This window comes from Balaenoptera borealis, assembly GCF_965194805.1.
Source record: "Balaenoptera borealis genome assembly, chromosome: 3".
Classification (NCBI taxonomy): domain Eukaryota; kingdom Metazoa; phylum Chordata; class Mammalia; order Artiodactyla; family Balaenopteridae; genus Balaenoptera; species Balaenoptera borealis.
In genome coordinates this window covers 164,513,211-164,537,688 of record NC_138866.1, presented here as the reverse complement: position 1 = coordinate 164,537,688, position 24,478 = coordinate 164,513,211, and the positions used below count along the sequence as shown (strand labels likewise).

Genomic DNA, 24,478 nt, shown 5'->3' with positions numbered 1-24,478 from the left:
CAAGCTATTTATGGCTTTGTTTTGTTTGCTTTTTGTTTTTGTTTTTGGCTGCACCATGCGGGATGCGGGATCTTATCGATAGTTTCCTGACCAGGGATCGAACTCGTGCTTCCTGCAGTGGAAGCGTGGAGTCTTAACCACTGGACCGCCCTGGAAGTCCCACTATTTTTGGATCAGGATCATTAAACACGGGTCTTCACAAATCTGGCTTAAATGTATGAAGGAAGACCCGAAGGGAAGTATACATTGTATTTTCTTAAAGAGTGTACAAACGAGATCACAACATTTGTGAGCTAGAAGGAGAAGCCTTAGAGACCATTTGAGACCTAAGCTTATGCACGGTTCTCAAGGTTGCATCCTTTGGAAGAGGCCGTGACCCCGCCTCCTTCCTCCCCTCCTCTCCCATAGTGCACACAGCACCCAGTTTCTTGGTGTCAGTTTTCAGCAGCTGGAAAAGAGAGATAATAGTCACCATGCAGAGTTGCCAGCTTTAGTAATTCTAGTTCCTGGAATCAAGGACAGGAAGCCTTTTAGTCATTTGCACACCCTAACTTTGCTAGCTTCTAGTGAATAAATCATTTAACTGCCAGCTAATTACAGTATTGGAAAGTTTACATCAGTCATCTTTTTATGGAACCTCTTGATGGACGATTCTGGAGATTAAAACTCTTGACAATTTCCATGATCTAAAAAAGGAAAGCTGACCTAGAGAAATATGGGACAAAAGATCAGCATTTCAGAAGTCTCAAGCAGCAATGGGATCTTACACAGTAGCCTATTTAAAGTGGTGATTTGAACACTTAGATTAAGTTCCTGGAAAAAGACAGAAATGTGACTTTGGTCACAAGCAGTGCCATTTTATTGAATGAATGATAATTTTGCACTTTCTAAGTACCATGCACTTGCTTCCAGGTAACAACCCTATGAGGCAGGTACTATTGTTATGCCACTTCACACATGAAGAAGCCCCGCTCCAGGTCCTGGCTCTCCAGTGCCGCCCGGGCCTTCCCTCGGGGTTCCAGGCGCCGCTTCTGGCCGCGCATCCCGGGGAACGGCGCCCGCACCCGGCAGCCCTGGCAGCGCGCCCCCGCGGCCGGCGGGAACGCGGGAGCGGCGCCCACGTGCCGCCGGGAAGAGGCCGCCCGGGCCGCGCCAAGATGGCGGCGGCCGCGGCCGCAGCGGCGTCGGTTGGCAGCGGCCCGTGAAGCGGGCGGGGCCGGTGGCGCGGAGGCGGGGTCCCGGGCAAGCCGCCCTGGGAGGCGGGGGCCGTTTCCATAGCGGCGGCAGGAGGTGTCGCGCCGGGGAACTTCCTGGTTCCAGGGCTCGGCTTCGCCGGGATCCTCTTGGAAGGGAAACAATGGGGCGGAGGGCACTGCAGTAGCCGCCGCCGCGCCGGGACCTCCTGGGCCCCCGGGACTCCCCGCGCTGCCTCCGCCGACGGGACCGTCCGGAGGTAAGTTCTTTTTCTCCTCTCCCCCAGCCAGGGGCCGGCGGCGGTGGGGCTCGGCGCGTTTCCTCCAGGCAGGGACTCGGAGTTGGCCCCGGGGAGCCGGACGCCGCCATTCCCGGCCCCAGGGGAGGTGGACGGAGCAGCGCTCCCCGTCCCCGCCCTCCAGGGGGGCCGGCTCCGGAAACGAGCGCGGCCGCCCTGGCCCCTACCCCCTGGAACCTGGACGGCAGGGTGCTGCGGGTGTGATTGGCAGGTTGGCGGGCGCCGGGTAGGGGGCGCAGGGGGCGTGCGGGGAGGGTCTGGCGGGGCCGGCGCGGGAGGGGACCTGCCGACCGGTGAACGGGGGCTCTGGAAGGGGCGGGGGTCGGCCAGGTCCGGGGGGAGGGGAGACCCGCTGCCTCCCCCTCCCCCCCGAGCAAGTTTCGGTCCCCTGGAGACGTGTCTCCCTTGCAAGTTTCAGTTGCGTCCTCCAGAGTCCAAGTGGGCAGGACTGAGGCAAACTTCGTTCTTTTAAATTATTGCCTTCCTGCCGCGGGACTTCGTTTCGACTAGGCAAGGGCAGGATGGGGTGAATGAGGGCTTTGGAGAGGCTGGAAATCTCTGCGCCTTTGCAGAGTTTGCAAAATAGTTTGGAGCTCACAGCCGGGTGTCGGTGCAGCAGTTGTGATGCGGCAGAATGGTTACTCGCAGGTATTTTAATGCCAAGAAATGTGAAGAGTCTATGAATCCACGGGTGGACATTTCTAGAAATTGAAGATTAAAGTCTGCCCGCCCCCCTCCCCCCCGCCCTTCATTTTAATCCACGGATGCTTTTTAGTCAGTAGATTTCAACCTGAGTTAAATGAGTCCCTTATGGGACTAGGAAAGAGTTTTGAATTGGGGCAATACCCAGTCATTGGAAATAATGTGACACATAGAAAAAAAGTGGGGACACGGTCTTAAATATTTTGTTTGCTGGAAGAAAGTGATTTCAAGCCTATATTAATCCATTTATAAATAGAAGTAAGTCTTTGGGATATTTAATATTTCGTAGCACAGAGAAGTTAGACAAAACTTTAGATATCACCCTGGCCAACTCCCTCACATGTTGAATCTATGAGAAGTTCTGTTACAGGGAAGGCAGGGTACTTTTTTCTTTTGTGAAGTCATCTTAACAAGAATCAAATTAGCCAGCATCAAATGGACAGTGGTTTATTTGCTTTTATTTCTCACTCTGTCAGACCCGAAAATTAAGAAAAACGTTTCTGAGCTTGCTGTTTTTTTTATAGTAAAGTCTGTAAACATAGTCTAGTTTATTACTTAAAGTGGATGTTGACCTATGTTATATTCCACACAGGTAACTGAAATATGTCAAAATATGAGAAAAACGCTACACTAATAAAGGTATAAATTAATTTAAAAAGGAAAACCAGAGCCTTAATTCCAAGTACAGGTATTCTGAGTTAACAGAAATTCCTTTGCTGATTACCTATTTAAAGAATCACTGAGGTGTCACAAGGGCATTCAAAGAAGCATCATTTCCCAAACATTAAGAACTTGGGCCCTGAGTCTTGCTGGTGGTGCCTACTTACTGTTTTTAGCTAGTCTGTCTGACTCTCTGGCATCCTTGTTTCTGAAGAGAATAGCTCATTACCAGTTATAACATTGTTTTGACATGAAAGAGCTCCTCTGGAGGACAGCTGACATTGGTTAAACAAGCCAGTAAGTAGAAGTGTCGGCTTTGGCACCATCTGTTAATTGGCTGGTCATCCTTGGGAACCAAGACAACTTCCTGGCATGGCAGATCCAAGCTGGACTTCCAGTGCCAGGCAGAGGTTGTGCGTCAGGCTTTGCCTCCATGTTCGCATCTCTCAGGTTACTGTTACATTTTGTAGCTAGTGAAGATGGGTGAAAAAGAGGCCAGTAAATTTAAGCTAGTGGCAAGCTGAAATGAAACAAAATTACTTTGATTTGTAAATGCTAGGAATGTTAAGGCAGTTTGAAGCTGGCAAAAAAACTTAGCCACAATACCAAAACTTTAGGAATTGCTGCTTCAGTTAGAAAGTGGCAAGTGATTACGTTTTCTGGTTTATGTTTGCAATTTCACTTCAACGATCCTTGTTTCGTTTTAGCACAATGGTATTGTTACACCAACAATACTCAGACTATTTATTACCAGAAAGGTATAGTTTGTCCCTTCAGTGTGATTTTTGAAAGGCATATTGCATTGTTAGATATGATTTCCTTATATTTAGTGTCTCATTTTTTTTCCTTTAGAAAGTGTCTCAATTTTTACAGTGGAAGTCGATACAAAAATAATATTCATTTGAAAGAAATCTGACTTCTAGCACATTTCCTTATAGTACATGGGCATTAGAGCACAGGAATTAGAGTCACAAACTTGGAGTCTCAACTGGTCTCTGCCATTTTCAGGTTATGGCATTTCATGCAGATAACTTAATTTTTTAAAGCTTGTTTCTTTGTAAAATTCGGGGGGGGTGGATCATAAATTCACACTTGTTTGTTTATTCAACAAATATTTCTTGAGTGCCTTATTGTACCTATGACCTTGTGTTAGGTACCTTGTTTTCAACAACAGGAGGGATCAGTCCTTTGAAGTAAAGTACAGGGAGCTATAAAACCTGTCACCAGGGAACCTAACTTGATTGGGAGTGGCAGGGCAAGCTGTCCTGAGGAAGTGGCTGGTAAGACCTGAAGGATGAGGAGGAGATGGCAGGTGGAAAGGGCAAGTGGGAGGGTGGGACACTTTGAGTACGAGAGAGAGCGCGTACACGGTCCCTGAAGAGAATGCTTGTGTGTTAGTTCCCTCCGTGGCACATACGCCACCACTGTTAGTTGTGGAGAGAAGGTAGACTCTTGGCCCCGTGCTCGCATCATCTGAACCAGGTGAGAACAAAGGTGGCTCAGCCTTTGTAGAAAGGGAGTTAGTCTAGATGACTGTCACCTCACTAGACTGGAGATGAGTCTGCACACTTTGTGTCTACTTTTATAACTCTGGCGCCGATTACTTGATAGTTTTTTTATCTGTTAAGTGGTAAATAAAAGGTTCTTTGATTTCTTTAGAGAGACGCTGTATAATATCAGTATAGTGTTTTTTTATTTTTTATTTTTTTATTTATTATTTATTTATTATGTTTATTTTTGGCTCTGTTGGGTCTTCGCTTCCGTGCGAGGGCTCTCCCCAGTTGCGGCGAGCGGGGGCCACTCTTCATCGCGGTGCGCGGGCCTCTCACTATTGCGGCCTCTCTTGCCGCGGAGCACAGGCTCCAGATGCGCAGGCTCAGCAATTGTGGCTCACGGGCCCAGTTGCTCCGCGGCATGTGGGATCTTCCCAGACCAGGGCTCGAACCCGTGTCCCGTGCATTGGCAGGCAGACTCCCAACCACTGCGCCACCAGGGAAGCCCCTCAGTATAGTGTTTTGATTTAATTTTGATAGTATTTTCCCTTGGAAGAGCTTAGAGCCCCCCTCACCCCCCGCTTATTTAAAATATCTCCTCCTCACAAAATGCAAGTAGCAATCCACTGTTAAATTGAAAAAAAAATTAGTAAGTGGCAGGTAGTCTCATTTGCTTATAGGAAGCTCAAGAGTGACTCTGGAGTTTCATATCTTGTTTGGTTAAGTATCTTTGGCTCTAAAGAGATTATTTAGTCATTCTCTGATAGAGGTATATGTTGCACCTGTGTCTTGCTGACATTGATACTAGTGTAGAAAAAGTTTTAATTTTATCCTGGGATTTCCCTTCACTGAATTAACAAGTGAATTAAAAAATATTAGAGCAATGTTTTTCATGAAATAAGTGAAAGAATATTATTTTAAGCTTCTTAATACATTAATTTTGGTTAGTATTGTGGAATTAATGCAGCATTTATAAGCCAGTTGGTTCTCTGGATTTTTTGTTCCTGTTTCTTTTTGTTTGGTTTTTGGATGTTTTAATGCTTGTTAGCATATCTGCAGTTACATAAGCAAAGATAAGGTGAAATAAGACTTTGAAAAGTCAGTGACAATGGAAAAAAATGGAATAGATGTGGAGGTTAAAATTTACAAAGTTTAGGTATGTGAGTGGGGGCTAGATATTTCTGTGTATTTTGCTGATGGCTCTTATAAAAATGAATTGGCAGATAATTTGATATTAATGGTTAAATATTAAACATCTCACCTGTTCCATGTTCCTTTTTTCTCTTTCTAGATTTGTTTTGGATTGATTTTAAAAAATAATTATTCCATTTCCTCCTTTTTTATTAGCTTGGGATTATATATTCTTTTACTCTTCCTTTAGTATTTGCCTAAGAAACTCTAATCTTTTCTCTACTTATCAAAGTGTAGCATTAATTGAGACTTTCACCCTTTTTCCAGATAATGTAAGGCCTTTAAAAACATGTAAGTCAATTTCTTTCCTATTTTTTAAACCTATTTCATTGTTATCATGTTTTTAAATGCATATATGTATTATACCCCAAAGACCTATTTCTGTTGTTTTGTACCATTATTATTCAGTTAGACTTACTGCCTTTCTTTTCCTGTATTCCTTCTTGCGATACTGACCTTCCTTCTGAAACAATTTTCCATCTGCCTGCAGAATACCCTTTAGTATTTTCTTTAGAGTGGATTTAGTGTTGAAAAAATTTCAGTCTCTTAGTTTGTCTGAGAATGTTTTTATTTCACCTACATTCTTGAAAGATACATTTTGCTAGGTATAGAATTCTAGATTGGAGATACATACATACATATATTTGTATATTAGTTCTTTGAAGAAGAGATTATTCTATAATCTTTGTTTCTATTGAGAAGCAGCTGCAGTTTATCACTTTGTTGGTAATTTGTTTCTTTCTCAGGCTATTTTTAAGATTTTCTTTTTGTCTTTCAGATTTCATTTCAGATGATGTCCTCTCCCTCCCCCCCTCCCTCCCTCACCCCCCCCCCCCTCCTTTTCTTGCTTGGGCGTATACCTGTTAATGCTGTGATCTGATGTCTTTCATCAGTTTTGGGTAGTTTTCAGCTGTCATCTCTTAAAATATTGCTTTTCCCCATTTCTCATGCTTAATCTTTCTGGGACTTCGGATCCAGTGTTAGGTCTCACTGACCCCTCTGTAGGTCTCACTGACTCCTCTGTGTATTTCACCTGTCTTCTAGGTTTTCTATTTTTTTTTTTTTAATGGACATTTTCTTCTGGTCTATCTTCCAGTTTACTAAGTTAGTCTTTATCTCTGTCTAATTTGGTCTTAAATGTGTTCATTCTCTGGGTTCTTAATTTTGGTTATTGTATTTTTCATTCTAGAATTTCAGTTTGGTTCTTTTTAAAATCTGCTCTGCCGCTTTTATAGTTACTAATTCCCTATCAAAATGTTCAAGCTTTGCATATATCTCTGTGGACAGAGTAAGCATGTAACTCTGTCCCAGAGTCCTGCAGGTTTTTTCTGTCATCTGGTATTTCTCAAGGAGTCTCATCTCCTTGTATGCCTGCTCATCTTTGATTGTGTACTGTTCATTGTATTTGGAAAATTATTTCTAGAAGTAATTATAGATTTAGATAAGGATTTTTCTGTTGCTTTTGCCAGGCACTTAGGATCACCTTGATCCAAATTGAGATTTTTTTTTAGCATCTGTGCAAAGACTGGTTTAGTTTACTTTTGTGTTATTCTTTCTTCTGGAATTCAGCTTTTCAAAGTCTTATTCCAGAGCAGGGGATGGCTCCCTTGGTGGCTCTTGTACTCTGACATGTTGTCTTACTAGCTTGCAAGGCTGCCTAAGTGCATTTTAGCCTCTCAGGCACCTCTTTTGATTGGGCAGACATTTCCAGGAGGGAAGAAGCCCCAGGGTACCATGGTCCCCATTTTGGATTCCTCTTCTTAGACTGTGGCTGGTAATTCCTCATTATCTTGTTAGCTCTTTGATTGCCCCACCTCTCCCCACCTTTTAAAAATTAAGGTGTAATATACATATAATAATATGCACTAATCTTAAATGTATACCCTGAAGAATTTTTATAAATGTAATTAAATATATAATCACACCCAGTTTAACGTATAGAATATTTTTGCCACCGCAGAAGGCTCTGTCACACTCCTTCCCAATCCATACCACCTTCCTCCCTTGCCTCAAGTAACAATTACTCAGTTTTCTCTCACCATAGAAGTTTTTTAGTTTTTCATCAAAATGGTATCATACAATATGTACTCTCTTGTCTGGCTTGTTTCATTCAACATTGTATCGTATCAGTGAGATTCAGCTATGTTGTTGCAAGTGGCAGTAGTGTTTCTTTTTTATTGCTCTGCACTTTTTCTAGTTTACTGTGGCCTCAAAAAAAATTGCTTCAAAACTCAGTGACTTAAACAATGACAACGTTTATGTTTGTCACAAAACTGCAATTTGGGTAACGCTTGTCTCTGCTTCATTTAGTTTCAAGTAGGGCGGCTCGAAGGCTGGGCCTAACGTTGTTTGAAGGTTTGCTCCCACAGCTGGTGGTTGATGACAGAGCATCTTAGGTGGCCTGAGTTCGTCACTATGTGGTGGCCGGTTCCCAGGGCGGTCGTCCTGCACACGCAGCCCGGGGAGGGGGGGATGTGGAGAGCCAGATGGACGCTAGGTCACCTGTTAGGAACCGACCCAGGTTTAGAAAGAGCAGAAACCTGTTGATGAGAGATGCAAGATTCTGGAAGAACATGTGAGTCGAGAAATATTGCAGTGACTGTTATTGGAAAATACTGTCTGTCATAGTAGTAACCTAACATACGAATGTATCACAATTTATTTCTCCATTCTACTTTTAATAGGCATTTGCATTATTTCCAATTTTGGGCTGTTATAATAAAGCTGCTATGAACATTCTTATACATGTATTTTGTTGGACATATGGACTCCTTTCTTTTGGAAGTATCCCTAGAAATGGAATTGTTGAGTAATAGGTAGATAAATATTTAGCTCTTGGAGTTACTACCAGTTTTTCAAAGTGGTTGTACCAATTTTTACCCTCTGATATTTTTAATAATTAAAAAATATACTTTATATATACATTTATATATATATATTTTTTTTGGTCTAGGTTTTTGTCTTTAAGAAGGTTGGTGTGTAATATGTGGTTTAGCTTTGTCGGAAATGCAGGTCCCTTATTTTGTCTTTTTTTAGGAAGGGCTGAGGTCAGAGACCCAGCCTGGCTCGGCCCTGGGTTCCACCTCTGGTTCTTTTTTTTTTTTTTTTTTTTTTTTTTAATAGCTACTTTATTTATTTATTTATTTATTTTTCGCTGTGTTGGGTCTTCGGTTCGTGCGAGGGCTTTCTCTAGTTACGGCAAGTGGGGGCCACTCTTCATCGCGGTGCGGGGACCGCTCTTCATCGCAGTGCGCGGGCCTTTCACTATCGCGGCCCCTCCCGTTGCGGGGCACAGGCTCCAGACGCGCAGGCTCAGTAGTTGTGGCTCACGGGCCCAGCTGCTCCGTGGCATGTGGGATCTTCCCAGACCAGGGCTCGAACCCGTGTCCCCTGCATTAGCAGGCAGATTCTCAACCACTGCGCCACCAGGGAAGCCCCCCTTATTTTGTCTTTTATGTAACTTTCATGTGTTTGTGTTTTACTTTCCCAGCTGATGATTAGTTATTGGAAAATAGAGGCTAAGTAGAATAATGTGGTTGTGAAGTAATAGACTCATTTTGAAAGCAGCATTTTAGAATATGTATTCAAATTAGTTACCATTAGTAGACTACATTAGTTGCTGAAGAGAAATTTCTTTTTAGAAATTGCTTTTTAGGGATATGAAACCCTATTCATCATCAATTTATATCACATTTTATTATCAGTTTGAATTCTAAGCTCCTTCACCAGACTTGCTTGGGAAATACTTTTCTTTTCTTTTTTTTTTTTAAAGAAATATGCCCTTCCAGGCATTTCACTATTTTTTTAAAATAAATTTATTTATTTTTTATTTTATTTTATTTATTTTTGGCTGCGTTGGGTCTTCGTTGCTGTGCGTGGGGGCTACTCTTCGTTGCGGTGTGTGGGCTACTCATTGCGGTGGCGTCTCTTGTTTCAGGGCACGGGCTCTAGGTGCACTGGCTTCAGCAGTTGTGGATCCCGGGCTCCAGAGCACAGGCTCAGTAGTTGTGGCGCACGGGCTTAGTTGCTCCGCAGCATGTGGGATCTTCCCGGACCAGGGCTCGAACCCGTGTCCCCTTCATTGGCAGGTGGATTCGTAACCACTGTGCCACCAGGGAAGCCCAATATTTTTCTTTTACAAAAACTTTTTCCTACAAAGTTGATGATCTGCCATCACTGAGGATTGCCAAAAGAATATCATCTGGATTCTCCCTTTGAATTTAGGATTACCTTTGATTACTTCACTGTTAGTAGTCATTTTGACTTTCTTCCAAGTGTCCTTTGAATCTGCCATCCCTCCCCCACCTTTTTAAAAACATAACCAACATTTTAGACCAGTTTTTTCCAGCTCATACTTGGTTTACTGCAATAATTTATTGAGTCTACTTATAATGCTGAGGAAGTTAGAATCTTTCTTAGTTATCCATTGATCTAAAATTAGTTTTTAGGTCACAGACCTTACAGTGCTAGAAAGAGAACTTAAAAATTATGTTTCAACTCCTTTATAATAAGACCAAAAATGGATCCATGCTCATGCATGTGTCAAATATATGAGATATTTAGTTTATGAAAGCATTTTTTTTTAATTGACTTCATTTATTTATTTATTTATTTGTTTGTTTGTTTGTTTATGGCTGTGTTGGGTCTTCATTTCTGTGCGAGGGCTTTCTCCAGTTGCGGCAAGCGGGGGCCACTCTTCATTGCGGTGCGCGGGCCTCTCACTATCGCGGCCTCTCTTGTTGCGGAGCACAGGCTCCAAACGCGCAGGCTCAGCAGTTGTGGCTCACGGGCCTAGCTGCTCCGCGGCATGTGGGATCTTCCCAGACCAGGGCTCGAACCCATGTCCCCTGCATTGGCAGGCAGATTCTTAACCACTGCGCCACCAGGGAAGCCCGAAAGCATTTTTTTTTTTTCATGCGTAATCCCTTGACAATCTTGAGTGGTAGCCAGGTTCAAAAAGCTAACTCTCATTTTATGGATAAAGAAACCAAGGCTCAGAGAAGTGAAGTGACTTGATCTACATTCCTAGAGCTGGTTAATGGCAGAGCTGGACCACTTTCATCTTGGACTTGCTGTATGTTGAGTGATTTTCTTACATTCTGCCATCAGCTTGCTGAATTCCAGTTTTACTGACATCCTACGTGAATTTTCCTCTTTTCACCTGTATACATGTACATTTTTTTGCCCATACATTTACTCATTTTAACTCAGTATAGGGCCTTTGCATGAGCTGAAGCCCTTGAGTCCCATCTTCTTTAGGATTTTTGTCCTGACTATGTTCTGTTAAAGGCAGGGTGGCTGGGATCAGGTTTGTCTCGATTGCTGTATCTCAAGCCCTTTGAGAAGTTTTTACATGTTGTAGAGCTGAATTAGTATTTATTGAATGGATGGATGGATACATTCTTGTGTTTAGAATCCAACTAGATGTAAATTCCTTAAAGTTGGGCCTGGAATCCTGTCTACTTTTCTTTTTAGTCCTCAGTGTCTGCAGCAGTGCTTATATTATACTTAGCTGTATGTAATTTTTAACTGACTTTTTAAATGAAGCCAGGCCCCTGAAAATCAGAGATACTGTACCCTTCATTTTAGCTTTTATCTGTAGACCTCAGGCATTATGCTTAGTTCTGGTAGGATGTATCAAGTATGTTAGGCAAATGTGACATGTAAGCAAATTATAAGCTGCTTTTGAAAGGCACTGCGTCTCTGTAACTGAGATAGGAAAGGAAGCCTTGGGAAGGACATTTGTTTTCCTGAATACCTAGAAGTTGACGCGTTGACCAGTGTAAAGCTACTAGAATTCGATAAGTCCTTCTGGAAACCTAACTTAAATTCTACCTGTAGAAGGGGAAATCAGACCTGGTTCTTATCTGATGCTTCATTAACATACACGTGTAAACAAACCTAGGAAACCGAAGGATTTCTCATTTTGCCCATCTCCTTCTCTGATCTTATTAGCAGGAAGTACTTTGTTGATTGAGTGAATGGGGTAAATAAACCTTCTACTCTAGCTGTGATAGAAGATTTGCTTTACTTCTCTTGAGCAGGGAAAATACTGAAAGCCATGGGAATTCAGCATTGTGTTTCAGGGGGTGTAAACTGCAGAAAGAGCATTCTTTATAGAAAGCTCAAGAACTGTGAAAGTACAGTGGTGAGACCATCCATGTCAATGAATAATGACTTTAAATATTAACTAAAGTTTTCTTTATCTAGCATGAGAAGACATTACCCTGGAATCTGCCCTGACATATTTATTTGAACTAATGAACTGTGCATCTGAATTAAGAAGGGAAGGTACTAGAATTGCTAGGATGTGAGTTCCACGAGGATGGGGTATTTGTTTTGTTCGTGGCTGTGTATGCAGAGCCTAGAACACTGTCTGGCTCGTAATAGCTGCTCAGTAAATATTTATTGAATGAATAGTAAATTTTTATATTATCTGTTCATTTTAAATTTAAAAATTGAACATTAATCACTTTAAATATTGGTTTATAAGGCTTTGGGGAAATACATTTAAATTGGTTGAGGCATCATTTCTGATACTTCTTGCTGATTGTGAGAAAGTGGCACAAAGCACATTGGAGAGCATTCATTCACTCACTGTCATTAAGTTTCTTTGCGATGTTTTTTAAATGGATGCATGAGACTCCATTACATGTAAATTAACAATTCATTTAGTCAGTCCCTTATTATTGCACATTTAAGTTGTTTATACTTTTTTTTTTTTGCTGTTACAAATAATGCTTCAATTAAGACAATTTTCTTAAGCTTTTTCTTGGGATGGTAGTTCAATGCATGGCAATTCAGCAAAACAGGATCTAGGAATTTCTACTAGAAAATGAACTTGTATTATACAGCTGTGAAGGTGAGATCAGAGTCTTCAGTGATCAGATAGCTGAGAACAGATGCACAAATGACACAGCTCTTTGGGAAGGCCAGCTGCTTCTGTGTTTGGATAATGTATAATCATCAGTCTTTTCACGTAAATTCCCTCTTGCATTTTATAGTGGACCTGGCTATCACTTGTATTTGTCTCTTTCTCTTAAAGAATAAGTGAGTCAGGGCTTCCCTGGTGGCGCAGTGGTTAAGAATCCGCCTGCCAAGGCAGGGGACACGGGTTTGAGCCCTGGTCCGGGAAGATCCCACATGCCACGGAGCAACTAAGCCCGTGTGCCGTAACTACTGAGCCTGCACTCTAGAGCCTGCGAGCCACAACTACTGAAGCCCGCGTGCCACAACTACTGAAGCCCATGCACCTAGAGCCCATGCCCCGCAACAAGAGAAGCCACTGCAATGAGAAGCCCGCACACCGCAACGAAGAGTAGCGCCCACTCACCACAACTAGAGAAAGCCCATGCATAGCAACGAAGACCCAATGCAGCCAAAAATAAATAAAATAAAAAATAAATTAATTAATTAAAAAAAAAGAATGTGTCACTACAACTCTTTCTGCCTCTTAATTATGGCTTAAAGATTATAAATGCATTTAACTCTTTTATACATGTAATTACTTACATATGTTGTCATTTTTATTTATAATCATTTCATTTCTGAATTTTGTTGGAAAAGTTTTGCTTTTTCATATTAAAATATATATTCATAAAAAGGACTATATGTAATGTTATGTAAGGTCTAATAGAATGATATTTGTACTGTCCCCTCCCTCAGGTTAAGTGGTAGAATGCTAGCACTACCCTCTTGGCTCACACCTCCCTACAGCTCCTCCTCTCTCTTACTCCTGTCCCCAGAAACTCTGGGATCCAGCGTTCTCTTGCTTTTCTTTATGATTGTATTACATATGTACATGTTCCTAAAAAACATATTGTTAATTTTGCATATTCTTAAACTTTATATAAATAGTATCACTTTGTGTGTGTATACACATATGTATCAGTATTTGTAGTTTTTTATATGTATATATACACACATGTTCACAAATTTAGTGAGTAAAATTTTTTATTAAAACTAATACCCACAAATTTAATTTGCATTTAAAGTTATTACTTTTGGGCTTCCCTGGTGTCGCAGTGGTTAAGAATCCACCTGCCAGTGTGGAGGACATGGGTTCAATCCCTGGTCCGGGAATATCCCACATGCCGTGGAGCAACTAAGCCCATGCGCCACAACTACTGAGCCGGCGCTCTAGAGCCTGCAAGCCACAACTACTGAAGCCTGCGCACCTAGAGCCCGTGCTCCGCAACAAGAGAAGCCACCGCAATGAGAAGCCCGTGCACCGCAACCAAGAGTAGCCCCCACTCGCTGCAACTAGAGAAAGCCCATGCGCAGCAATGAAGACCCAACACAGCCAAAAATAAATAAATAAATAAATAATAAAAAAAAGAATATATAAAGTTAATATCTTTCGTCTTGGTATTAGTCATCTTTTGCTGTAATAATGCTGGGTAACAAACCGCTGCAAAATTTCAGTGATGTACAGTGACAGACATTTATTTCCAGCTCACAGGTTTGGCGGTCTCTTCTGTGTGTGGCTGGGTTGGCTGGGTTTGGCTAGAACCTGTGGGTTGGGTTCAGTTGAGTGCTGGGTATCTCCTCATTCTGGGACCAGCAGTGACTGGCAGGCAGTGTCTGAGTACAAGAGAACACAGACAGCACAGTGCTCTTAAAGCCTCCAGTTAGAACTGGCACAGTGTCAGTTCTGCTCACATTCCAGTACGTCATGTGGCCGGACCCTCAAATCCATGAGGTGGGGAGTATCCTCCACTCCCAGGGAAGCCACGGCAAGGGCAGCAAGTGATGGAAGACATATGAACAAAAGATAGTGTCTGCCACGTCTTCCTCCTGAAAAACAGCATAAGAAACTTGGAATATTTCCATTCCTGTATCTCCCTTCTAGATTACATGCTGCTTTTGCTCAGTATTTTAGGTTTGTTTGTTTTTATACCTCCTAATTTAGAAATTATACCTCCAATATTTGTTTCCATTTACTCATTTTTACAATCCTCTTTTCTCACCGTTCTTTCCTGTATTTCAGACCTTCTTTTTGGCATCATTTTCCATCTTTGTGAACTACAGTTTTGGAAGCATCCTTAATGATTACAGTGTACTCCCTCAGTTTAGGTCTGAAATTTTCTTTATTTTGCCAGTTTTCTTGAAAAGATAGTTTAGCTGAGTTGGGTACATAATTATAGCTTAACAGTTATTTTCTCTTAGAACTTTGAAGATATTATTCTATTGTCTTCTGGCTTCCATGGTTGCAGTTGATCAATCAGTTGTCAAGTCTGATTGTTCCTTTGTAAGCAATTTGACTTTTGTTTCTGGTTGGCTTTAAGAACTCCTTGTCATTGATGATTTGCAGTTTCACCGTGATGTCTCTAGGTGTCAATTTCTTTTTTTTTAGAAAAAATTTATATCTCTTGGAATTTGCTGAACTTGAATCTGTGCAATACTGCTTTTCATCAGTTCAGGAAAATTCTCAGCTATTCTCTTTTTGCATATTGTCTCTCCCTCATTCTTTTTGTTCTCTTTCTAAAATTCCAATTAGATATACATATTAGATGTTTTATTCTATTTTTCATGTCTCTTAATATTCCTTTATTTTTTTAATCTGTCTTGTTGCATTCTGGATCATTTCAGGTCCATCATCTGGTTTGTTAATTCTCTCTTTAGCAGTATCTAGTTTGCTGAACTTGTCAATTGAGGTTTAATTTTAGTTATCCTATTTTTCACTTGATTTTTAAAAAAATCTGTTGCCCTCTTTTTTGCTCATATTTTCCATTTCAGTTAGTATTTTGAAACATTAATGTACCTTTTTTAAAAAAATCATGAATTATATACTTATTTCTGTTGTATCTTGCTTATTATCCTTAGTTTTACAATTTGAACTTGTTTTTATGGTAACTTTATCTGTGGAAATTCTTACGAGACCTGGGTTAAGAGTGCTTTCTCCCAGAGAAGAATTGCAATTGAGGACACTGTCAACCCAGGGCCACTTAATTTCTAGGCTTGAGATTTTCACAATGTACAAGTAGTATGGATTTGAACTTGATACCCGTGTGAAGGTTGGTTTTCGTTACAAACTTCCAGGGAATATTCCCCTTCTCCTCCCAAAACACCAGTAAGCCTAGACGCAGGGGAGAATTTTCCTCCAGTCTTGGTTTGTGGTAGATTGTTTTTTCATAGTTTATTCTTTTTTATTGAAGATTTAGTTCTTCAGGGACCAGGTTTTAAGTGCTTATCTTTAGTCTGACTTCCCATATTGTGTAGTGTGAAGCTTTTGCTTTGTCCCTTGCATGACTGTTAACACTGAAAGCTCTTGAGCATTATCCAATAGAATTTTCCATGGTAATGGAAACATTATACATCTGTGCTAATATGATAGCTAGTAGTCACCTTTGAAATGTGGCTAGTGTGACAAAGGAACTGAATTTTAAATTTTAGATGCTTTAAATTAATTTAAAATTAAAAAGCTACACGTGGCTAGTGGCTCAGTATTGGACAGTATAGCTTGGTTATGGGGGGTTGTCAGTGCCTCTAGAGCAGTTGCTGGCATCATTGCCCACCTACCACTCTCTGTTTGTGCTCCTGTTTACTTTTTTGGTCTCTGAGGACATCTCTTAGTTGCTTGTGAGCTTTGCTATGCATTCAAAAGGATAATTCTTATATTTTTATCAAGCATTTTTAGGTGTCATGTAGCAGAAGGGTTCTCAAGCCATTTAGACACAATAATTGCAGAAAGAGAAGTCTCTTACAGCTTTATTTTATTAGTTAGTGAAGTACTTATCTTGAATGATAAACATTGGAAAGTTCATAGCAGAGTGGTGGGAATTCTTTAAGTAGAAACTGACCATGAAATTAAAAATTATGAGAAAGAATTAATTAAATAATTACTTTGTCCTTATTCTACAAAATTTTTAAAGATGCTAAAAGATAAAAATAGAACTGTGGGTAAAGTTTTTAAAGTCTTACACATCATCTTCAGCTTCTTGGTGTCAGTAAGTATTTTATCTATACAAGAGCTCATGAATGAAAAAGTATACACGTATTTAGAAGGAAAAATATTTTGAAAATGGATGGAAATAAACCAAATGAGTTTAAGAGATCATAGTGAATGGTGGTATTGGGGGAATAAAAAAGGGTTTTGCATAATCAATGCTAAAAGTATTTGCTTTGCTTCTGGATTTAGCAGGAGCATGTGTTAGTAGTTTAGTTGTAGGGATTTTTAAAAAAAGCTAAATAATGAGTCCTAGCTATTTCTCACGTAGACACTTCTTTTTCTCTTATAGCCAAATATTTTAGGAACATGCAGTTGGTTTTTAATATTTATGAATTAAAAAGTCTAAATTCTTTGTAATTTCTGTTACTTCAGGATTTGCTTACTCTTTCGAAACCATAGGTAACTGATTCTTTTTTTACATTCGTATTTCTTATTGTAGTAAAATACACATAAGCTTTACCATTTTAACTATTTTAAAGTGTACAGTTCAGGTACATTAAGTACATTCACATTAATGTACAGCCATCACCATTCATCTCCAGAACTTTTTTCATCTTCCCAAAATGAAACTCTTCACCCATTAAACACTAACTCCCCATTTTCCGTTCCTCCAGCCCCTGGCAACCACCATTCAACTTTCTGTCTGTGTGAATTTGACTTCTCTAGGTCCCTCATATATGTGAAATCATAGAGTACTTGTCCTATTATGACTTGCTTATTTCACTTTGCATAATATCTTCAAGATTAAATTTGATTTTTAAAAATTATAATTTGTGATGAGATTAAAAATGGAGATTACATTAGCTTTTAGTAGAGATTGGGAATCTTTGTGTATTTTCTTTGTAGAAGTTATTGTACAATGAAATAAATTAATGTTAATTTGATCTCCAGACAGAATATTATTAGAAACAATAGAATGTGCTACTGTATGTTGTGGTTTATAATTCTATTAAAGTTTTAAAATAATTAAAAGTGGGACTGTTGAGCTAGTTTCAGAATAGATGATCTGGTGTTATAAAACCAGAAATCCTTTTAAATACTTCCATAGGTTTTAACTGACTAAAAGTGACAGGAGGGACTTCTCTAGTGGCACAGTGGATAAGACTCTGCACTCCCAATGCAGGGGGCCCGGGTTTGATTCCTGGTCGGGGAACTAGATCCCACATGCGTGCCACAACTAAGAGTTTGCATGCCACAACTAAGGAGCCCACAAGCCGCACCTAAGGAGCCTGCCTGCTGCAACTAAGGAGCCTGTGAGTCGCAACTAAGGAGCACGCCTGCCGCAACCAAGACCCAGTGCAACCAAATAAATAAAATAAAATAAATATTAAAAAAAAAAGTGACAGGAATTATTTTTAGGTCATGTTTAGTGCCTGCAGTAAAGAAAAGGATATGGTGGAGTTTCTTTCCTTTAACTGGACCTTGAGTTCCCTGTCAGGATGGGTGTCAGCAGGCCTAAGGAGGCCTGCTGTAGCCTTACCACTTGTGCATATCAAGTGTTATCACAAAAGTTGGAGGAGCCACTTGAAAGAACCCATAGTAGGTTAGCATGAGGATAAATTCTTTGCTGAAAATAAACAGCAGTGGCTCAAGTTCCTGGAAAGTGCGTTGAAAGGCCAGATTTTGCAGAAATGTCCCAATAATGCCTTTTATGTGAAATTCTGGATTTAAGACAGTACTCTTTCCCTCTTAGATGGTGTGAAAAACAACAAGTAAGATTTTTCTTCTTTCTTCTTCGAATGTCCAGGTGGTAGCATTTTGAGGAGGAGGAAGGGAATCTGAAAGTTTTATCATTTGTGCTTCTGGACTGCCTCATTGCTGAATAGAATTGGTAACCACCTACTTGGGGATGGAGGGTCTGCATTTCAAAGCTGTGATTAGCATAAAGAATCTTGAACATAGGACTTCAGTTATAAGTAATTTAAAAATATGTTTTCTAAGAACTACTCCATGACATTAATTCCAACTCATGCATTGTTGCATATTTGTCAAGTACATTTATCACCTCAGATAGTAAGGTTATAAATCCAGTGTTTATAAGTTTTATTATCCTGGCTTTTTTGAGGTTACTGTTTTTATTTTTTTTATTTTTATTTATTTTATTTATTTTATTTATTTTATTTATTTATTTTTTTTTATAAATTTATTTTATTTTTGGCTGTGTTGGGTCTTCGTTGCTGTGTGCGGGCTTTTCTCTAGTTGTGGCAAGCGGGGGCTACTCTTCATTGTGGTGCACAGGCTTCTCATTGTGGTGGCTTCTCTTGTTGTGGAGCACAGGCTCTAGGCGCGAGGGCTTCAGTAGTTGTGGCACATGGGCTCAGTAGTTGTGGCTCACAGGCCCTAGAGCGCAGGCTCAGTAGTTTTGGCACACAGGCTTAGTTGCTCTGTGGCATGTGGGATCTTCCCGGCCCAGGGCTTGAACCTGTGTCCCCTGCATTGGCAGGCAGATTCTTAACCACTGCGCCACCAGGGAAGCCCGAGGTTACTGTTTTTAGTGCTGAGAAAACTCCTAATATCTGAGGAACCTCAATCCTTGAATAAGTTTTTATTTGGCAGTTTATAACTGTGGGTAGGAGGGGTGCACGACTTAGTACAAAGTGCTTTGATGTTGCCATGTAGGAATTTTAAATTAAGATAAAAAACTTGATATAAGCATGAACAAAGAGAGAAGTCCCTGGGCAGAGAGAGGACCCCACAGGTGTGAGCGAGCTGTGTGTGAGCTCCCGGGGCCCCTGTGAGTGGGTAGTCTCCTCTGTGTCTCTGTGACACGGGGCCCCGTCCTCGGCCACCTGTCAGTGCACTCCTCGGGGCAGCGTGCGCCACCTCCTAGTCTCCTGGCCGGGAAACAAGTCTAATAGACTCGGCGAAGCGCCAGGAAGAAAGTGTATTCATGGTGAGAACCTTTCGTCACGTGGATTATGTGTTGTTTTAGATTTTTCCCTACAGCTTCTCATTTTCTTTGGGATAATTGGGTTATCTGGAAATGGAAATCATTTAATAGTATCCACTGCAAGGCGAAGAGGAGGGCGTGTGGGGTTGGGGCCAGGTGATTATGCGGTAGCCCGGCGAAGATAGGCCACTGCTAATTACAGCATGTGGACCCTGCTGGGTGTCCAGAATTTCCATTCGGTGAATTTATCCTTCTTTTGTATATTACACAGTATGAGTAGAGATGTTTTATAGATGGGGCAAGCATTATTTCTTCAAAAAATGGTTCCTGAACTGCAATCTGTTTCAGAAGCAGAGGTCCTTAGTATTATGCTATTTTCTTAATTGATCTAGAAAGTAATCTCTGCCTCTGGTGATTGGGAGAAGTAGCTTATCAGTTTATGAAGGCAGCTACACATGACTTAGCACAAGTGTAAATTTTGTATCGAATCTGATGTTACCTTATTTGTGGAGTTTCATATATTAGGTTTGGGGAGGCATTTGTGCATCCGTGGTTTTGTTTAAATGTAGCATTAGTATTACTTTATGCCTCATTTTCTTTAATATATTATCAAGAGAGGAAGATTTGTAATGGAAATCTTCGCAAAGGGTTAAGTTTGTATTTATAATAATGCAGGATGATGCTATATGTTATACTCAAAAGAACCAAATACAAAATTTTGTATGTAGTATTTATAAAGTGTATTTTTAAAATATGTACAGAAAGTTCCTGGGAAGGAAATATGCCCGACATGATCGGGTAGGTGTAGTGGCATTGTACTGTGAGAGAATTTTTTTCTTTCTACTTTGCTGCTGTTTCTAGCTTTTTAAAACAATGAAACCATATTACTTTTATAGTGAGGAAAATGCCCATTATAAGGGAAAGTCTATAGCAATAACTTTGGTAATCTTTATTTGATGGTGTATATAACTCACTTATGGGCAGTCAGAATACATTTAGCAGGTGTGATGTGCTTAATTTACCCCAAGTGGAGTGCTTTCTTCCTATGACTTATTTATGTGGGGGTGGGATGGGGAGGGACTGAAGACAAAGGTCACCTGTTAATAAGTTTCTGTGTGGTAACTCCTTTAGACATACTTTTGCTTTTGAGGTAATGGCTTACTGAAAAAGGAAAATAGGAGCAGAATCATGATATTCCAAAGATTGGTAATTTTTTATATTTAGATGATGTCAGGAGGTTCTTCCTTTTAGAAAACTTTAAACACTGACCTTTAGAAAATATGATTTCTTTCTCTTTGTTTTCTGACCAGGACATGTATTCCTCTGAGAAACGTTGGACAGCAGATTTGGGTGTAGTGCCTGATCGGGACCACGAACAAAGCCATCTCCAGTCATGGGTAAGTGTCCTTCCTTCTGTGTATCATTTCAGTCCTCTCAGGAGCATCTGCGGTGTTGTACTTAAAGAAAAAATTTGTTACTGAGCAGGTTGGAATTATGTCACTTCATCAGAGATTGGATAATCTGGTTCAGCCCGATACTGTGCACTTGCCTCTATTTAAACAAGGAGATTGATGTTTGATTTATTGTAAGAAGTTAGGTGTGGTGAGGATATCTGTGTCATTAGCTTCTTGGCTGGTTTAGTTCTACTATCTAAACTTTTCTATTGACTAGCCATTGGAAAATGAGTTTTTGGAAATATGAAGAGGGAAAAAATTGCAGTTGACCATAATTAGCAGAGGTTTTATTGTGTGAAATTTAATCATTGGGTAACATAGGTTAATATTATATTTAAGCAAAAAAAAGAAAGAAATCTCTTTATCAATGTCTTTGATGGATCAAGGAACCAAGTCTATCCTATAGACCTATCTTTTGATATAGATTTTATCTTCTCAGTTGTGAGGGGATGGTATATGTAATATTTTCTGTCATTCCTTTCCACTTCTGTTTGTGAACGGAGAACTGGATTTTACTATTTTGTGTTGTTTACTTTTGGAGAGTGAGGAAAGAATTAAGATTTAATCCTGACTGGGATCCTATGATAATTTTGATGTACTTTTAGAGTACAGCTTTTTGATTATGGAAACTTTGGGATGAAGTGAGCATTTTCTTATTGGAATATAATATTAGAGAGTTTAAAAGTTTTCACATATTATTTATATTGATTATATTTACCTTAATAGGAATAGAGTCGCTTTTCTCATCAGTTTGAATAATCAGGCAGTTGATAAGTGAAAATGAAGCTGTTATTGTGAAATCTTTGAGTGCTTTCTACTAAAAGTAATATTGCAAATAGTGGTCTTTGGTTTTGGAGACTTTTCAGTGGGTTACTTTTTCGGTGGTGTGCTTTGAATAAACAAGGATAGTTGCCAGATGAGTTCAAATACAGATTCGGAAAGAAGCAGCTTTGGTTATTTCAGCTCCATTCATATGAAGTTTTGTGAGACTGTTTACCAATCATAGAATGCCAACTCTAGTAAAGATGGTAATACGACTTCATGAACACTAAGAGCATTTTAATTTAAAAAATGCTTACCTTTTTTGGAAATTTAACTAAATTTTGTTCTGCGTTGTAACCTTAGTGGTCTGGTAGCATCACTGTTACAGATGGCAAGTTCTTTGAGGACAAATACAGATTGTCTTTGATTTTTGAATCTTGGTGTCTAACACGACTGCCCCCCAAAACTCAGAGCCCTGTGAGCGTGAAGGCAGAGGGAGGGATGGCTTACTAGGCAACCAAGATACGTATCGGAACCACCAACAATCTATCTATAAATTACAATGGTTATACTTCATTTGCAAGATTTTTAATTGGTTTTTTTTTATATCCACTAGTTCATTTCTCATTTCTGCTCGTTTGTATTTAACATTTTTTTGGTTCTTTTGTTATTTCTTTATCTCTTCGAAGATCTCTTACATGCTTATTTTAAAGTCTTTTTGAGATCATTCGATGATTTTTGTCTTGTCTGCAGTGAGTTTATGTTGTGGTTGTTGATATTGTTGGTGTTTTCATCACGTTCTGTAATTCTGCAGGCAAGTTCTGATGGGAGTTTCTTTTTTCTTCTTCCTGTGTGTGTGTGCGCGCGCGTGTGTGTCTCTCTTGTCTCTTTGTGATTTCCCCTGCTGGTCTAGCAGATTTGCCGTTGTCTCTGCCTGGCTTTGGAGTTCCCAGATCAGAATCAGGTCTGTGTTAGTGGACCAGAGCCCCGGTCCCATGGTGACGTTGGGGATATCACAGATTCAGTCACTGAGGCAGCTGGCATTAGGTCAGCCACTTCCTAAGCTGTAGCCTGAGTGCAGTTGGCAGAAGTCTTTTTCAGTCTAGTTTCCTATCAAGGAAGAGTGCCAGCCCAGTCCTCGGTTTTGAGCAAAGAGCCTGTCTACTGACCCTCGTAGCCCTTGTGGAGCCCTTGTTACCCCACGATCAACCCATAGTTAATCCCCGAGGATCAGCTGCCTGCTGCCTTTGCCTGCTTTGGGGCCCAGAGCTCAGCAGACCTCCTGGCTTCAGCGTGGCTCACACTTTGTGTTCCTGTTAGATTTCTGATCTGTGGAGATGTTTAACATGTTTGGGGGCATAGGTATGTCCTTTTGGTCATTTGTTTTCATATTTTATCTGTAATTTCTCTGTGTTTGTTGCGAAGAAAGGGAGCTGCAAAGCATGAACAATGCCGTCGGGTGTTTAACCACTGGGATTACAGTGAAGTCCCAAATCCTTACTTCACATTTAAGATTTAAAAATAAATCAGTTTCTGCTTAGTTCCCTGGTTCCTAGAGTTGCTCCCCATCGTCCGTGACCACTTCACTCGCTGGGTGGGCCCCGTGGTGCTGCTCCTGCAGAGATGCTGCTTGCCTCACTCGTCGTCCTCCAGTGAAATCAGCGGCCTGTTCACTCTGATCTTCATCTGTTCTGTAAACTCCTCGAGGGCAAAGACTTATTCCTAGTGCTAAGTTCCTGGCACTCAATAGATGCTCAGTAAACAGTGCATGGATTTGACTGTTCTAAGTGACATCCTTACTATGTGGTAACTGTAGCTGTTCCATGTGTTATTATTCTTAAGTTGAAATTTGAGCTGCTCCCATGAAAAGAGTGCATGTGTAGGATAAAGCATTCCAAGTAGGGGAGCACTGTGAGAAAGGCATGAAGGTTTGACCATACAAGGATGTTACTGAGTAGTTGAACATTCTGGAGTATAGAGCTGGGGAGGAGATGAAATCAGGGTCCAGGTCGTGTACATATCTGGAGGTTTGGACTTCATATTTCAGGGCTTAGGAACTATTGAGGGACTTCAGTTAGGGGAACAACTTAAGATTTTATTCTGGAAAAATTACTCTGACAAAGAGACATTTTTGTTAGACGTAAATTAAAAAGATGGGTTACAGGCAGTATTTGCTTTGCCTAGTTTTGTTCTTAGTTTTCAGCCCTTTCCTTGCTCCCTTTGAAATAAACTTTGAGTTTCTTTTTCTTTGAGTTTCTCTCTTGCCAACTTGATTTTCTCTAGTGATGGAAATCATTCTCGAGCGGAGAACTGGAACCATAGATTAGGGAGTGTTGTCATGGTCTGTGCCGTGTTGCAGTGTCTATGGGGTTGTAAGTTTTCATAAAGGTGGGAGGGAACTGAGTATATCAGAGCTCCTGTTTTTGTCAAAATTACTGGAGAAGCATGGTACAGGTTAAAAAATAGGAAGACATGTCATTAAAGATAGAATTTCCAAACCTAGATTTGGGTGAGATTGATGGGTAACTAAAATTTTTTTCAGTATTTCTCTAGAGATTACAAGAAATGTTGGATACTTGTATGTCTGGATGCGTTTAGCTCTGTAGGATTTCCTAACCCTTCCCATGTCATGAACCATGTAGGACATGGTAGTAGTTGTACAGCATGTGAGATAAACTGATGGAGATGTTTGGGGCTTGAAGGCAACCAGCTCTGACACCTCAGGCCAGGCCGAGCGATCAATTTCTCTGCACATCCTGACACATGAATTGGGATGCTCCAACTGTAAGACCTAGAGAATTTGTTAAATGCTTTAAGATGTTTTTCAGCTTTTAGTCTCAATTTTTATGTATTCTGTTAAGTTCTGAGGCCGAATATTTGTCT

The 24,478-nt window shown here is 40.5% G+C and overlaps 2 protein-coding genes across 2 annotated transcripts in view; one reads left to right on the top strand and one right to left on the bottom strand.

The window, feature by feature from the left end:
* Positions 1-951: 951 nt before the first annotated feature.
* On the bottom strand, positions 952-1,563 carry LOC309625881 (uncharacterized protein; the record flags this gene model as incomplete). Its single annotated transcript, XM_082385927.1, has 1 exon — positions 952-1,563. One exon carries the CDS (start codon positions 1,561-1,563, stop codon positions 952-954), a length of 612 nt encoding a protein of 203 aa, XP_082242053.1.
* Positions 1,318-24,478, top strand: part of USP6NL (USP6 N-terminal like) — a 145,825-nt gene continuing 122,664 nt past the window's right edge. Inside the window, exons 1-2 of the mRNA XM_082385389.1 lie at positions 1,318-1,453; positions 20,690-20,776. The gene's annotated coding sequence lies outside the window, so the exon portion shown is untranslated. The remainder of the gene's footprint in view (positions 1,454-20,689; positions 20,777-24,478) is intronic.